Below are 18,060 nucleotides of genomic sequence, written 5' to 3' on the forward strand. Positions count from 1 at the left end.
AACATTAAGATGTTAACTTGAAGATAGTATAATCTATTTGGCATTTTTTTTCAACATAACCATTAAAGGGACAGTCTACACCAAAATTGTTATTGTTTAAAAAGATAGATAACGCCTTTACTACCCATTCCCCAGATTTGCACTAACAACATTGTTATATTAAAAATGTATATTACTGGGGACGCTTCTGGGTGGCGACCAAGATGGCCGCTTATCTTAGAGTCTGAGCAGATGAGTTGGTATAGTGGCTGCATATCACTCACTAAATATAACATTGACAGTTAATTTATGGCTAAGGAGCATTGCTGGTATATCCTGAACAGATTGATATAAATATTAACCTCAACCTCAGCTATATGATACTGAAACGGAGAGGAATGCAGCTGCGGCCTTCCCTAAGGCCGACCTCTACCTAACCCCCCCGGTAATCCGGGTTACATAGCAATTAATTACATTTACTATATGTTACATCTTCATATTTTTTTAGGAACTCTTGAGGATAACAGCATTGGAAAACTGTGGCGGCTGAGGAGACTAGAAAATTTATTGGATCTAGTATTGGAAGTTTAACATGGCGGCGACGATAAGCTGTGAAGCGCCAATAGAGGGACTACTCATATACAGAGATTTGCACAGAGTCTGCTTTCAACCCTCTCAGAAGCTTTTGGCACTCGGTCTTGACCGATAGTTTGGCAAAATAGTAAATCAGAGGAGATCTGCAGTGAACCGATATTTGAGACAATACAGGTTGGGAGTGCCGAGATGCAACCGCATTTGGATTTTATTTTGCCTAATAAGCAACCTTGTGAGGCCTCACTACTGCTTTCAGTGAATCCGGCGTTCTTGATGGAAAAGGCTATGCATCAAGTTTCCCAGCTGACTGCAACAACTGAGGAGGTCTCATCTGGATACAGAGGCTTAATTGTGCTGGCTGTAGATACAGACCTGGAGCGATGGTCTTTTTCTAAAACCGGTCCGCTTGAGTTGAACATGGAGGTGGGCCGTGCGCCGGGAAGGCGCACTCGGCGCGGTGCTCACCTATTGGGATCCATGGGCTACTTGGATGAGTTTGAGATTGATGTGGTTTACACGACCCATACAGGTTCAGATGGTCAGATCCCCCTCAAGGCACTGATACAGTCTACCTTGGTCTCCTGGATATCACAGGAAATAACGGACTCAGTTTGTTGAACTGGAGAAGATAGAGTCTTCATTTTGTGCTAGCCGTTTTCTAATATCTGCTATCCCCTTATCTTGGCGATCTGGCATAGGATGAACCATTCAGTGACTGGTAAAGAGAGGGACATGATCGTCTAACGACTTTGTTAATATTTGTTGGCTATGATGCTAAAGACTTAGACTGAACTTATAATTTGAGTCGCTACTGGCTTCATCATTATCATAATGGTTCATTATATTCTTAATATGACTGTTTAAGTTTACACTGAGGTTTCTCTTCATGAAGAATGTTTTGGGTTTTTTTTTTTATAGAATAGTAGACTTGCAGTATATATGGCATAATGTTTTTACTTGTAGCACTCCATGTCTACTTATATAAGATCCTTACATTTCTTAATAGGGGGACAAATTGAAGCTCACAGATGTTCTCTCTCTAGTTATCTAACCTAGAGTATGTTCTAAAATGTAATTTTTTTTCCCTTTAACATTGCAGAATTATATGCTCATTATCACATAAGATTCCTAAAATAGCTTCCTGTGGGCTAAATTGAAGTTTATAGAAATTTGTTCCACGGAAATTTTTATACTTTACTCCTTTATTAGTTGCTCAAATAATATATTTAATATAATGTTGCATATGAGTTAAATAGTTAAAGGGACATTAAACCCAATTTTTTTCTTTCATGATTCAGATAGAGAATACCATTTTAAACAACTTTCTAAATTACTACTATTATCTAATTTGCTGCATTCTCTTGATATTGTTTCCTGAAAAGCATATCTAGATAGGCTTAGTGGCTTCTGATTGGGAGCTGCCTATATTTGCCTCATGTGATTGGCTCACCCATGTGTTTTGCTTTTTCTTAAACAAAGAAAATATAAAGAATGAAGCAAATTAGATAATAGAAGTAAAATGGAATGTTGTTTAAAAATTGTATACTCTATCTGAATCATGAAAGAAAAAAAATGGATTTAATGTCCCTTTAAGTGTTATGTTTATGATCTTATCTGGCACTTATAGTTCTTATTTTTTAACAGTTTATATGCACAGTTATGGCAAGAATAAGGATACTGTTTATGATAGCTTGAATAGCAAGTTCTGGCTGACTCGAATGTCCGTGGAAGTTATAATCATCCTTCATACATAAAAATATAAGTCATTAGCCGCCTTTAGTATTACACACTTATGGGTTCCCTCCATATTAGTTAATTGCTATGCTAAGGGACACAGATCCCATGTTTAGTCCCTAAATTCTATATATATATATGTGTTGTATTATAGAAGTTATTGATAGCTCCCTCCCTTGTAATGTGTAGATATATATGTGCAAATATAGATACAAGAGGTCAAAAGGTGCCCTATATGTTAACGCAAAAATTTGAGGTCAGTTTTATGTTTCTACTGACCACATAGGTACCTTTACAATACTTGAATTGCCTCTGGTATTTTGTCTTTTTATAGTACCAGTTATGGAACGGTTTATTTTCTTTTATGCCTCATAATACTGTAGTATTGTATGTTCTGATAATTGGCCCTTACAGGTTAAGGGCCTATGTAAGTGGTTATCCTGTATTGTAATTCTTTTATCCTCAATAAAAAAAATGTATATTTCTAAACCAGTACAGAGTTATCACATGCTATTTGAATAGTTTTCCACAAGAGACTGGTAATTCATGTGGGCCATATAGATAAAATTCTGATCACTCCTGTGGGTTGTGGATGACACTGCATTAATTGGCTAAAATGCAAGTCAATAGGTAATAAATAGCCATTTGATCAGGGCAGGGGGCTGTCAAGAGGATTAGATACAAGGTAATCACAGAGGTAATAAGTATATTAATATAACCATCTTTTTAAACATAACATTTGGACTTGACTGCCCATTTCATTCTCTGTGACACTCCGTTGTATACAGCCATCCTGGTAGATAACCTCTACCCTAAAAAAAACAACAACAATGATAAAAACACACAGAAATCTGATGACTTCCCTATTGGAAAGGCTTTTTCCCTTTTAAACACACAAATGTATTCTTCCAACCTCAAATGACTCATACGATGATCTCCCCCAACACAATTACATGAAGCTTGTTCTCTTCCCAGATACAGTAATGCAATGACAATCTTGTTAACAATGCAGTTTCTTTTGTATAGTCCTTTGTCTCTCTATATAGAGGGCTTTCCTTCTAGCATCAGTGAATATACAACAAAAACTATATTAATCACCAGTATAACCATAACTCAATGTAAGGTCCTTGGGTTTACAAAATGCACTTACTACAGCAGCTTTTCTCAGTACTGTTTTAGTGCCACGGCCGAACTTACATCGTCTCCCCGTAATATATATATATATATATATATATATATATATATATATATATACACACACACTATTAGACAATGCCTTTTTGTTCTTGCTCAGTTATACTCATGCACCGCTTTCTCATCCGAGTCGCCGTGTTATCTAGTGTCTCGCTATAAATCCACTGCCCTATTACAACGCTACCTCACCGTAGGTACAGTATACTTATATCTATATATATATCTCAAGCACATAGAGCCAGTAACTGTATTCCAGACTCAATAGACAATCACAGACACGCATCTCATTAATTACATCTCCGTTGAACACACAGTGTCCTCATCACACAAAGCTGTGCGCCGCAGTATGTAGTCTCAAACACAGTCTATAGGTCTCCTTCTCACCGTTATACAGTGCTATCTCCCCTCCCCGGGTCTCTAGCCTTAGCTCCCGCTGCTCCGCGTGTCTCTGGATCTCCCCGTTCGCGTCCCCAATACTAAGGAGCCGCACGCCGGGAAACACCGACACCGCTGCCATCTTTACAGAGGCGGGGCCAGCCAGCCGCGCGAGGACTTATGGGAGAGAGGTGGAGAGCTAAGCATAGAACAGCGACATCAAACGGTAAGGAGGAGGTACCGCGTTCTTTAGGGACATCTACTGGCGGTACAGGGTACAGGAATTCACTGCTAGGACCTTCTTGGTTCTATAGATGCACGAAATAAATTTGCCAAAAATATATATTACAAACACAAAAACAGACAGCAGGGAAATCCCTGGGAAGAAAATATGAAACCTAAACGCTTTGCTCTTCCAATATAACTATTTGAATTAAAATATTGTAGTCTTTTTAAAATTACAAAGACCTGGAAAAGGAGAGTTGATTTAGTGCCTGTATAGGATGGCACATTTCTATAAATCCAAAAATTCAGCATTAGTTAATTTTTGTAATTTGATTTATCGTCATATTACTATTATTATTATTATTGTTATTATAGGTCTTGTCAATAATACTGATAGCAATTACTCTAGATTATTACCTACACAAAAATACTGGGCATTACATTTGTCTCAGTGCTGTTAAAGCAAACATGTTTCTTTCATGATTTAGATAGATACAAATAAAAAAAAAGAAGCAGTTTACTTCTGTTATTAAATTTACTTAATTCTCATGGTATTCTTTGTTGAAGAGAATACCTAGGTAGGTAGCATGTCTGGAGAATATGGCAATTTAGCAAAAGTGCTTTGAGTCTCTAGATGGCAGTAGTGATTGCACAATGTAAAAAAACACTAGAATTTGCCATTACAAAATAAAGGTGACCTTAAAGGGACACAACACAATTTTTTTCTTTCGTGATTCAGATAGAGCATGCAATTTTAAGCAACTTTATAATTTACTCCTTTTATCAATTTTCTTCATTCACTTGCTATCTTTATTTGAAAAAGAAGGCATTTAAGCTATTTTTTGGTTCAGAAACGCTGGACAACCCTTGTTTATCGGTGGGTGAATTTATCCACCAATCAGCAAGAACAAGCCAGGTTGTTCACCAAAAATGGGCCGGCATCTAAACTTACATTCTTGCTTTTCAAATAAAGATACCAAGAGAATGAAGAAAATTTGATAATAGGAGTAAATTAGAAAGTTGCTTACAATTGCATGCTCTATTTGAATCACAAAAGAAACAATTTGGGTTCCGTGTCTCTTTAATTCATCAGTAAACGAAATTATGAATAGGTTCCTTAAAGGAACATAATACTCATATGCTAAATCTCTTGAAACTAATGCAGTATAACTGTAAAAAGCTGACAGGAAAATATCACCTGAGCATCTCTATGTAAAAAAGGAAGATTTTTACCTCACATTCTCCTCAGCTCAGCAGAGTAAGTTCTGTGTAAAAAGTTATACTTCAGTTACTGCCCAGCTGCAGGTAAAAAAATAAATAAATGATGAAATGAGCAGCTGCAAATCAGCATCAACAGTGCTGAGGTCATGAACTCTTTTACTGTGATCTCATGAGATTTCACTTAACTCTCATGAGATTTCATTGTAAACTTCCTTACACTGAATAGGGAAATAAGATGAGTGTGCACGAAAGTTGGCTCCTTCCGCTGTCCCGGGACAGACATACTGATTTGTTGCTTAGAAGTCCTTTACAATGGGATGTGTCTACTGAGAAACTTTTGAGGTAAAATATCTTTCTTTTTTACATAGAGATGTTCAGGTGATATTTTCTAGTCAGCTTTTTACAGCTATACTGCATCACTTTCAAGTGTTTAAACATTTGGGTATTATGGCCCTTTAATTTTGCCACAGCTGCAGTGCTAACCTAAGCACCTCCAGCCAATCACGGCACAGTGTTTCTAATGAGGTGATGTTTCCACCTCTTAGCCAATAGTCATGCTTGCCCTTCTGCATTATGTCTTTGAAAGCATTCTTGCAAAATGGCTGCCATAAAGTGCTCGGGAGTCCAGACACATACACACTTAGCTTTCACCCTGCCGATATTTTACAAACAAGGCATCCTTTTAAGGTTTAGATCAATATAGATAATAAGGAATACATATTGAAATAAAGGTCCTCTTATGCTGAAGCTTCTCGTATGTTTGTTGAAATATAATTATTTAATAAATAATAGCTAGTTAAAAGGCAACCTTTTATACACGCTTAGTCTACCTACCTGTTTTTCAATAAAGGATACAAAGATTACAAATTGGATTTGATAATAGAAGTAAATTCAATTGTTTTTCTTTTTTATTGTACACTAGGAATTATCTTTAAAAATTATTGTGTGTGAGGCGCTAGGCTGCACCCACCTAGCCTTTCTACGGTAACTGCCTCCTTCCTAGACAGTAGAATATAAAACAATTGAGCAAACTGAAAGCTGTGTCCTTAAAGGGTTAATAATCCTAATGAGCGGGTACTGCTCAATATATATATATATATATATATATATATATATATATATATTTCTACAATCCTTTGTATTTAATCGGAAAGGGTATAATTATAATTCTATAATTGAAATAATATAATCTATTCACCATAAGGTCAATAATTAATTTTATTCAAATGCTTTAAAATAATACACATAAAATATTTTAGTCAATAAGATCAATCTACAATCGCAATCATACTCTCATTCATAAAAACTTTCAATAAAATTGGCTAGACAAAAAGCCTGCCTGGTTTGTTTCAATTGTAATAATAGGCTTAAAACAATGTAGCGATACGCTCATCACAGTTGTTAGTGATCTACATTCGATAAGTACAATACATAAGTGGAAAGTCCCAATGATGACTATAAATGACTCAAGGAGTTAGTGTTTGGCAACGACAAGTAATCAGTTTCTCTGATAATGGGTTTATATTTGTTCAGAGTCTTTTTATATTCAAAAGATTCTTTTTTCAAAAAGTCAGAATATAATTCTTTATCGAATCCACAAGCCTTAGAGCAAACGGAGACCAGGGATAGATATCCTTAAAAGCCTCAGATGTGCTTATTTATAATTTACCAGAACAAACTCTGCACCGTGTATGTGCCACTTTAAACTTTTTAGAAATCACAGTCCCCAAAGGCACTCTTACCGCCTTGAAGTATTGGCTCAATTTTCTGCCTGCTGCTCTCACCCGCAGGTCTCTGCAAATACAGCTTCACACTCACCGGGAATCTTCACGCTGCTAGCTTAGCGCCTGATGTCACCGGTTACCATCAGCCGTGCAATGTAGATGTATGGAAATCCTGTTATACTTGCGCAAGTAATCTCCTTTCCAGCAGCCCTCCAACCATTCACTCTGCACTTAGTACTCTGTACGCAGAGCTTTCTCGGGCTCAAAGCTTTATCCTCCGTTTGATACAAATGTTAGAATCGTGCAGGTTTGACCAAGTGCTCAGTCCTTCTACGCTTTTCACCCCACTTAGACCGGGGCTTTCTCAAGATACTGTTCTCACTCATCCGGTGCAGGTTGGGGAAATTGTAACTTCCTCTCCCAAAGCCTTATTTTGTGGGATCCTCATGTTTTTCTTCTTTGCCGCTATTTGCCAAACCACATCCTTAGTCATTGGGATTCTTGCTTAATTTAAATATATATATACTATTACTCACAGAATACAAATCTAAAAGGTTTTAAAAAACTTTAGAAATAAAATTGCTGTAAAATTCATCTCATAACTAATTTATAACAATTTTCCACCATAAAATTCTCAAATGGACCTTGATATTAAATACATAAATATATACTAAAATGATTTATTAAATAAATAATGAACACTATACAAATTAATACCCGAAATTTATCAATTCCCTATCTACGAAGCCACCTATTAAAACATACTAAGAATACTTCACCTTTAATATTCTTAAAACAAATTATATTACATATTAAGAGCTCACCTATCTAAATATTTCATTTCATTATTTAAAAACTCTAGTGACATTTAGAACTTATTACATTTTTCATAAAAAAGGTGTAATGATCACTTGAAACTGATGCAGTATAACTGTAAAAAGCTGACAAGAAAATATCACCTAAGCATCTCTATGTAAAAAAGGAAGATATTTTACCTCACAATCTCCTCAGCTCAGCAGAGTAAGTTCTGTGTAAAAAGCTATACTCAGCTGCTCCCAGCTGCAGGTAAAAAAATTAAAAAAATGAAGAAATGAACAGCAGCCAATCAGCATCAGCAGTGCTGAGGTCATGATCTCTTTTACAGTGATCTCATGAGATTTGACTTAACTCTCATGAGATTTCATAGTAAGCTGAATAGGGAAATAATATGAGAGTGCACGAGGCTCATCCCCTAAGCTGTCCCAGGACAGACATACTAATATGCTGCTTAGAAATCCTTTACAATGGGAAAATAATATGAGTGCACAAGGCTCATCCCCTAAGCTGTCCCAGGACAGACATACTAATATGCTGCTTAGAAATCCTTTACAATGGGAGGTGGCTACTGAGAAATGTTTGAGGTAAAATATCTTTCTTTTTTACATAGAGATGTTCAGGAGATATTTTCTAGTCAGCTTTTTACAGCTATACTGCATCACTTTCAAGTGTTTAAAGTGAAGGTCAATTTTTGGGATTCAAAATACATCATGTTGAAGATTATCTTAAAAACATTAAATTCGCTTACTTTATATGTATAAATAACTAACCCTTTGCCCAAAAAATGTATTTATAATGTTGCTCCGTTATTGCGTTTATCTCCGCCCATACAGGACTTCCTTATTCTGACTTGATGACGTCGCTTTGTTTCTTACAACGAGACTACGCTCGTGCACCCTTGTTCTGTTTGAAATGCGCATGCGTACGGTCAGCTCAATAGCGCATGCGCGTAATTAACGGCCGTAACTTTGTATGCAGTAATTTTGCGAGCAAACAACGAATGCGCGTTACGGGGACGAGCATGATGATGATGACGCGATGTTTACTTACACGCATGCGCATAAGCTGACAATGACGAAAACGAAAAGGGGCTGGACGCCACGGGGTAAAACAATAGATTGGAGCCAAAAGATGTCAATCAATAAAGGCACTATGACGGGCGGATTTTACAGCTGAAACGGAGCGGTTTCAAAACGTAAAATATAAATCTTTTGCTTGTATCTATCTATACTTTGATGAATGAACATCATACTCATTTTAGCTAAAATATTGAAAACTGCTAAGCACAACCCCAGACTTGACCTTCACTTTAAACATTTGGGTATTATGGCCCTTTAAATACAACAAACATCCAATCCCTATCCTCTTTTGGTTAACACACCTCCCAGGTGTACAAGTGCATAATTAATCCAATTAGTAGTAATGGGGATGTGGCCAACCAATCCCTAACCATCTAACAAAATTTCAAACTCTAATACACAATCTTTGTTTATAAACATTCAGTCGCAGCTGTGTTTATAAACATTCAGTCACAGCTTTGTGTACCTTGATGGAAATATCATGTCAACATTACATATAGTATGACTGGATTATATACCTCTATTTCAATCCCAAACAAAAAACATTGGAGAGACCGGCATTACCGCTATGACAGTGAGCTGGGACACTGTAAGTTCCCAGAAGGCCTGACTGAGCACAATTGGGTGCTGCTCCATTTGTGAGTATCCATTTGTTATCCAAATTATCCATTTTGTATCGACTGTATCTCACTAGGAGGCGCCTTTGTCTTGTGATTTCATTTACAGAGAATGTTTGTATCCAGATTATCTACCTGGCAAGGAGCTGACTCCAGACTGGGTGTTATTACTACCTCTGATACATTTTTTGAATAGTTCATATGAAACATCTACATCCACAGGACACCATGACCTTGGGACTTATCTAAGGACTGATATCTTGAACAGATAAGAGTCAACAGGACTTATTGTTCTCATTTATATTTTATTACATATAATAATAGTATATCATATATCTTGTCATATAGTTATTGGTTGTATGCCTGCTTTTATATTTTATATATATATATATATATATATATATATATATATATATATATATATAACATTTAATGTATTAGATAGTTGGATCTATATAGGAATACAATATTCCTCCTATATATACTTGCAACCCCTAGGGTTGACACTTAGTGTGTACAACAGGTTATTAAGATTTTTAACACTTAAACCGCTGGATTAATTGCCGTTGCTGAACTTGCCTGTCTGGCTACTCTACCTTCCTTAACCCTTACACTGCTGGATTGATCACTATTGCTGTACCTGCCTGTCTGACTACTCTACCTGCCTTAACCCTTAAACTGCTGGACTGCTCTACTGTTGCCAAACCCTGCCTTCCTGACCATTCTAGTGGTGTGCCCTTGGACTGCTTTACTGTTGCCAAACCCTGCCTGCCTGACTATTCTAGTGGTTTATCCTTGGACTACTTTACTGTTGCCAAACCCTGCCTGACGATTCTAGTGGTTTATCCTTGGACTGCTTTGCTGTTGCCAGACCCCCGCCTGCCTGACCGACCATTCTAGTGGTTCATCCTTAGACTGCTTTGCTGTTGCTGCTGGGGACTGTCCTGCCTGTGGTGAGTGCCACCTTCCTCATCTCACTAACTTTCTCTGCTCTGGGATATTCCCTATCATTCTGGCTCGACGCCGGGATAACAAGACTACTGGCCGAGGTTGGTCTGATAAAGGAGTATCCCACGAGTGTTACATTATACTTGGGCCATGCAGCCAGATGAGGTGGCACAAGCTCTTTATCTTCAGGGACAAATGTTGGGAACCCATACCACACAGTTGCAGAATATGGATTCCAAGCTAGAGGCTATTACTGCTCAACTCTCCTTACTATTTGCAGCAAGGGATGCCACTCCTGTTGCTACAACACCAGCCCCTACTCCTAGTGCTGTGACTTCTTCCTCTGCTTCTGGAAGTATACCCCGGATACCCTTGCCTGACAAGTATGAAGGTACTACTGATTGCAGGGGCTTTCTAAACCAATGCAGGCTGCACTTCCGCAATGATCCTCACACCTTCCAGTCTCATCAGTCAAGGGTCACCTTTATCATTTCCTTGCTAAAGGACAAGGCTCTAGCCTGGGCCTCTCCTCTTTTGGAACAGAACGCTACACTCCTGCATGATGCTGATGAATTCATTTCTGTTTTATCTTCTGTGTTTGGGACTTCTGGCCGTACCTCTGCTGCGGAATATTCTCTCCTGGATCTCCACCAAGGCAATAAAACTGTGGCACAATATGCCATCAAGTTCCACACCTTGGCACTTGAAACTACTTGGAATGGCAGTACTCTCAAGGGGTCTCCATGAACGCATCAAAGATTAACTTACTTATCGTGATCTTCTTTCTTCTTTGGATGACTTTATAGCGCTTTGTATCAGTCTGGACTCTCGCTTTCAGGAAAGGCAAGACGAGAGAGACAGAACTAGGAGGCTCCTTCCCTCCCGTCCTCCTATTCGCCCAGTTTCAGCAGCATCCACTACCCCTTCAGCTACTCCAGTTACTTCAGTAGAAGAACCCATGGATCTCTCCTCCTTCAAACCTTCAGAGTCTGAAAGACAGAGAAGAAGGAGACTGAGACTATGTTTTTATTGTGGATCTAACACCCATCAACTGAAGGACTGTGACATTCAGCCGGGAAAAGCCAATGTTTATGGGATAACACTGGGGTTACTCTAAGCATGGTCTCAACAAAATCCCCTCTCTCCACGGATCCTGGTACCTGTTACCCTTACCTTCCTTCAGAATACTGTCTACACTCAAGCCTTCATTGATTCAGGGGCTGCTGGAAACTTCCTGGATCACTGTTTTATGATTCAAGCTGGTTTGCCTCTTCTGCAGAAAAGATATTGTCTCAAAATAACTACCCTGGATGGCACCCTCTTGGTTCGGGCGTGATCCATTTTGAGTCAGCACCCCTGACCCTGACTGTGTGAGTCCTCCACACTGAACAGCTTCAGTTAGAGGTAATTCATTCCCCAGCACAGCCTGTCATCCTTGGTCTTCCTTGGCTTTGGGTACACAATCCACAGTTCGATTGGGCTGAAGGACAACTGGCTTCCTGGGGTACCTCCTGTTTCCACTCCTGCCGTGCTAAAGTCATTGCTCTTCCCCGTATTCCCATAGCCAGTATACAGACTCCTTCAAACCTTCCTTCAGTATACACAGACTTTGCGGATGTGTTTGAGAAAAAAGCAGCCGACGTGCTGCCACCCCACCGTCCTTATGACTGCAAGATCGACCTATTTCCCGGAGCCCCACTTCCTAAAGGGAGGACTTATCCACTCTCCAAGGCTGAAACCAAATCCATGGAGGAGTACATCCAAGAGAACCTAGCTAAAGGGTTCATTCGCCCTTCCTCCTCTCCTGCTGGGGCTGGCTTCTTTTTTGTCAGTAAGAAGGATGGTGGACTCAGACCCTGCATTGACTACAGGGCCTTGAACAACATAACCATCAAGAATCGCTATCCCATACCATTGATCACCAAACTGTATGACTCACTCCAGGATGCTCGCTTTTTCACCAAATTAGACTTACGTGGGGCATACAATCTGATTCGCATATTTCCAGGCCACGAATGGAAGACCGCCTTTAACACTAGATCTGGGCATTATGAATACCTTGTAATGCCCTTTGGGCTGTGTAACGCCCCTGCAGTCTTCCAGGCATTTGTCAACGATGTCTCTGGTGACCTCCTCAACTGCACTGTCATCGTTTATCTGGATGATATCCTTGTTTTCTCTTCCACTTTAGAGGAGCATCATAGGCACGTGAGACAGGTGCTTCTTCATCTCAGAGAGAATTCTTTGGTAGCCAAGCTAGAAAAATGTGAGTTTGATCAAGTTCAGATCCAATTCCTTGGATATGTCATCTCAAAGGAGGGTTTTGCCATGGATCCTGCTAAACTCACCTCAGTACTAGAATGGCCTCAACCTACCTCTTTAAAGGAATTGCAGAGGTTCTTAGGTTTCTCCAATTATTACTGCAAGCTTATAAAGAACTTTTTTCAAACAGTAGCTCCTCTCTCCTGAATTGACAAAACGGAACAAAGACTGTAAACTTTGACCTCCTGAGGCAATAAACGCCTTCTCTTGTCTGAAAAAGGCTTTTTGTTCAGCTCCTTTGCTCTGCCATCCTGATCCTGACCTACAGTTCACTTTAGAGGTTGATGCCTCCGAGATAGGGGCTGGAGCAGTTCTTACCCAGAGTGACCCTTTGACTTCCAAGTCACACCCTGTAGCCTTTTTCTCTAAACGCTTTACTCCTGCTGAGAGGAACTATGATGTGGGTAATCATGAACTCTTAGCCATTAAGATGGCCTTGACTGAATGGCGTCACTGGTTAGAGGGCACTGGCTCCTGTGCTGTCGAAGTGGGAGTCATGGCCCACTTGCTGGCAGAAGTCTTGTTGGGAAAAATCACTTGGGGCATCTTGCATCCTCCTTCATTATGGATGGGTCCATGGATACTTGCCCAGTCACCACCCACCAACAAGTCAGGCTCCAAGCTGCGGCACTCTACCCCGGGACCCAGGTAAGCCACCCTCACCTGACTACTACCCTGACCGACCACCCTGTCTCCTGGGCTTCCCCCTCTGACTTTGCCCAGGAGACATTAAGCAATCCGACATTAGCCCCCTACCGAGCCTGGGTGGGGACAGACCTAAGGGGGTTAGGAGGGAACACTTTGAGTGAGACAGAGGACTTCTGTACCGGATTACCGAGGGTGGTGGAAGCAAGCAGATGCCCAAGTGACAGTTGGTGGTACCGCAAAAGTATCGGTACGACCTACTGTACATTGGGCATGACATTCCCCTGGCAGGACATTTAGGGATTACTAGGACCCACCACAGACTGACCCAGACCTTCTTCTGGCCCGGGATTACAGGAGACGTTAGGCAGTACTGCCTGAGAGTAGGGAAGACCAGTGACCACTCCAATGCCTCCCTGCATCCCCTCCCTATTATCGACGAACCGTTCAGCAGAATAGCTGTTGACATCATTGGCCCATTGCCCCGTCCCAGTGCCTCGGGAAAGAGATATATACTGATGGTAGTAGACTACTCTACCCGGTACCCGGAGGCAATCCCCCTGGCCAACATGCAGACAGAGACTGTAGCCGATGCTCTGCTCTGGATCTTTGCCAGAGTGGTTTTCCCCCCGTGAGATTATCTTGGACCCAAGGGACTGCTTAGCTCACCCAGCACCTATGGAGGCTTTGTGTGTAAGACCCCTACCCAGTTTTCCACACCACCCCCAGACCAATGGGTTATGCAAGAGGTTTAACGGGACACTGTAGCAGCTGCTTCAAACTTTCAAACAGCCTCTCACTAGGACTGGGAGAGATACCTGCCGCACCTCCTGTTCACTTACAGGGAGGTGCCCCAGGAATCTACCGGGTTCTCCCCCTTTGAGTTAGTGTATGGCCGGAGGGTGAGGGGGCCCCTAGACCTACTCAGAACCCACTGGGAAGGATCAGTTGGGTAGGAGGGACCCTCCATTGTAGGGTACGTCCTGGAGTTCAGGGACCAACTGAAGGACCTCACCGTCAGAGTGTGAGATAACCTTCAGATCGCCAAAGGTAGGCAGAAGAGGTGGTATGACCGTAATGCTCATAACCGCAACTTATAAGTGGGATAGAAGCTTCTGACCCTAAAACCAACCAAGACAGACAAGCTGCAGACTTCTTGGCAGGGATCCTACTGAGTGGTAGAGCAGCTCTGTGATACTACCTACCTGGTCGTCAAATATTCAGATGAACGAGTCCGCCAGACCTTTCATGTGAACATGCTGAAGGCATACCAGTAGAGGCCAGAGGAGGTAGCTGCCATATGCGCTCCAGCCATGGAGGACTCGGGGGGTCTCCCCATGCTGGAGCTACCTGGGCGGAGTAGGGGACCAGCAGGCATAGGAGACATAAGGCTAGATGAGCGGCTAGGGAAGGTGCAGCGAGAGCAAGTTAAACAGGTGCTAGAGAGATGGCAGGACATGTTCTCCACAGACCCTGGGTACACCACAGTAGCGGTGCACCATGTGGAGACTCCGGGACAGGCACCATTGCGGCAGCCCGTGTACCTGAGTCGGTTAGGGAAGTCATGCGCCGTGAAATTAGGGAGATGCTCAATACCGGAGTTATCAAGCCATCAAACAGTCCCTGGGCAACCCCAGTCGTGCTTGTGCCCAAGCGGGACAGCACGACCCACTTCTGTGTAGATTACCATAGGCTTCATGACCGGACCATGATCGACGCCTATCCAATGCCTCGGGTAGATGAACTATTAGAGCGCATTGCCCAGGGTAACTTCCTAATGACTAGGATAAAGCAAAAACAAGGGGCGCCACATAGTGTAATTTGTAAAAGCAAAGGTGAGATAAAAAACGTGTGAAATATACTACTCACAAGAAAAGTGGACCTTAAACCAACAAGGTGCTAACAGGCAGGTTGACGTTCAGAACCAGCAGTCAGTACGCTGGGGGTCTCAAACGTGAGACCCATGTAATCTAGACGACAGCGTCAGGGGTAACAGCGTGGATCCTCACGTTTGAGACCCCAAGCGTACTGACTGCTGGTTCTGAACGTCAGCCTGCCTATTAGCACCTCTGGGGTCCAACTCAGCTTTGGTCATTAAAGAATCTGACAAAGGGGGCAATGTGGTCGTGGTGGATAGGGAGTATTATGTACAGGAGTCTCTTAGGCAACTCAATGATATAGAGGTCTACAAAAAGTTAACCTTTAACCCTACTGTAGCCTATACTCCCTTAGTAGAGGATATACTTATCTTTGGCCTCCAGAAGGGGATTATTTTACCCTCATTAATGGATACATTGCTCCCTAAAACTCCACTCACACCCATTTTTTACTTCCTCCCTAAGTTGCACAAGGATGCGCTTAGGCCCCCTGGACGTCCCATTATCTCTGGGGTAGGTTCTCTTTTGGAACCACTCTCAGAATTTGTTGACTCCCTTTTACAACCTTTGGTCTGTAATCTAATGATTTACATCAGAGATACTACCCAGGTTTTGAGAGCTGTATCGGCTATTAAGTGGGAACAAAACTATCGCTTTGTCACCATAGACGTGGTGTCTCTTTACACTTCCATTCCACACCAGCAGGGATTGAATGCTGTTTCTTTCCTTTTGGATAATCATTCTAATTACTCGGAAAACATTAAGCAATTTCTGATTCTGGCCATTGAATTTTTACTTACTCACAATTTCTTTTTGTTTGAGGGGTGTTGTTACCTCCAGAGACGTGGAACAGCTATGGGGGCCAAGTTTGCCCCCTCTTACGCCAATCTCTATATGGGATGGTGGGAGCTGTTCCATGTCAATGGAGGTGACAACCCCTTCAAGAATCACATTGTTTACTTTGGCCGGTATATAGATGATCTGCTGCTGGTGTGGAATGGAGATGAAGACAGTGTTGTCAATTTTGTCAAATATTTGCATGACAATGAAGCAAATCTCAAATTCACTTTTGAGCAACAAAAATCACAAATTATATTTTTAGACATTGAATTTAGGGCAAATATATTGACATGCACTATTGACACCTGTCTTTATAGGAAACCAACGGGTGGCAATACAATTTTAAATTACAAATCGTGCCACCCAGGACATGTCCTGAAAGCCATACCAAAAGGCCAATACATACGGACTAAAAGACTCTGTTCCAATGATGCAACATATAAGGAACAAATTGATATTTTGGACAAGAGGCTGTCTGAGCGTGGCTATCCAACTCATTTACTAAAAACTACTAGAGAAGAAGTCACTCTAATACCACGTGATACTCTTTTGGAGTACAAACGTGTTGATTTGGGTCATTCCAAAACAAAGACTAGTGGGAATAAGCTAATTTTTAGCACTCCATATAGTCAGGAATTTCACAAAATCTGCAATGTCGTAAAAGAATGTTTACCCATCCTTGCCACTGACCCCAGTTTGGAGAAAGTGGCAAATAATGGATGTAAATTCGTGGCTAGAAAAGCTAAGACCATAGGAAATATGGTGGCCCCTTCTCAATTACCTGAACGCAATGTGCGTACATGGATACCCAAAAGGCTAGGCTTTTACAGATGCAAGTCTAGAATTTGCAAGACTTGTAACTATGTCACAGAAGGAGAACTGTTCAAATCCTCTGTCTCTAACAGTACCTATCAAATCAGATATAATTTAAATTGTAACTCTACACACGTAATATATCTTCTGACCTGTAGGGGATGCCAAATCCAATATGTAGGAAAAACCAAAAGGATGCTCAGGGATAGAGCACTCGAGCATATTAGGGACATTGATGACCCCGAGGTGTTTACACCAGTGTCAAAACATTTTAAAAACATGCACGATGCAGATTCATCATTGGCATCCTTTCAGGCAATTGATTATGTCCCCAAACACAAGAGAGGTGGAGATAGAGAGTACAAACTTAGTTACAAAGAGGCACAGTGGATATTTACACTAAATACCAGACATCCTCTAGGAATAAACATGGAGTCAGAGGTCAATCTATTTATTTAATTACCTTTAGTATAAACATTTTGTTTCACTGAATTTGTAATGTCCTGCTTTAATCCCCCACTACATATCCCTTGCATATCACTATAGAATTTTTGAATATTTATTATATATTATTCATATGTAATCAAATGTAAATGTATAGCCACTACTTACTAATGAATTGTGTATCAACTTTACTATACAGGCAGGAAAGTGTTAATTATCACATGTGTGTTCAATTTAATTGTTTAAGTGTATCCCTTAAATTAGGGCATCCGGGTGAGTGCAGATCATAGCAGTGAACAAGTGTGGAGATCCCACACGAAACATGTCTGCTGTTTCCTGCACTACCGGATACTCTTTCCTGCTGATGTGAGCAGCTTTGCTCCCTTATGGTTTTATCCTGCATTCACCACCAATAAAGAAAATGTTTTTACCTATACATGGACTTTTCATTTCCTGTGAGTAGGAGTTGCTGTGGAATTTGCACATACTGGAACTTTGTTTGCGTTCTAACGGGGACGCTTTTCCAGCTGCACCCTCCAACAGGAACAGGCTCCTTTGACGTGTGCACGCTGAAGAAAACGCTGCCGGATATACACGTGGTGCAGGTGAGCGC

General features: G+C 40.9%; 1 protein-coding gene across 2 annotated transcripts in view; it reads right to left on the bottom strand.

Moving 5' to 3' along the window:
• The window catches only part of LOC128663521 (histone-arginine methyltransferase CARM1), a gene marked incomplete at its 3' end in the record, with an annotated part of 67,964 nt that extends 63,931 nt beyond the window's left edge, over positions 1 to 4,033 (bottom strand). For both annotated transcript variants that reach the window (XM_053717889.1, XM_053717888.1), the window contains 1 exon segment: positions 3,886 to 4,033. In XM_053717889.1, the coding sequence (XP_053573864.1) occupies positions 3,886 to 4,018 (133 nt within the window).
• Between the last annotated feature and the right edge of the window lie 14,027 nt (positions 4,034 to 18,060).

Source organism: Bombina bombina, chromosome 6, assembly GCF_027579735.1.
Source record: "Bombina bombina isolate aBomBom1 chromosome 6, aBomBom1.pri, whole genome shotgun sequence".
Classification (NCBI taxonomy): domain Eukaryota; kingdom Metazoa; phylum Chordata; class Amphibia; order Anura; family Bombinatoridae; genus Bombina; species Bombina bombina.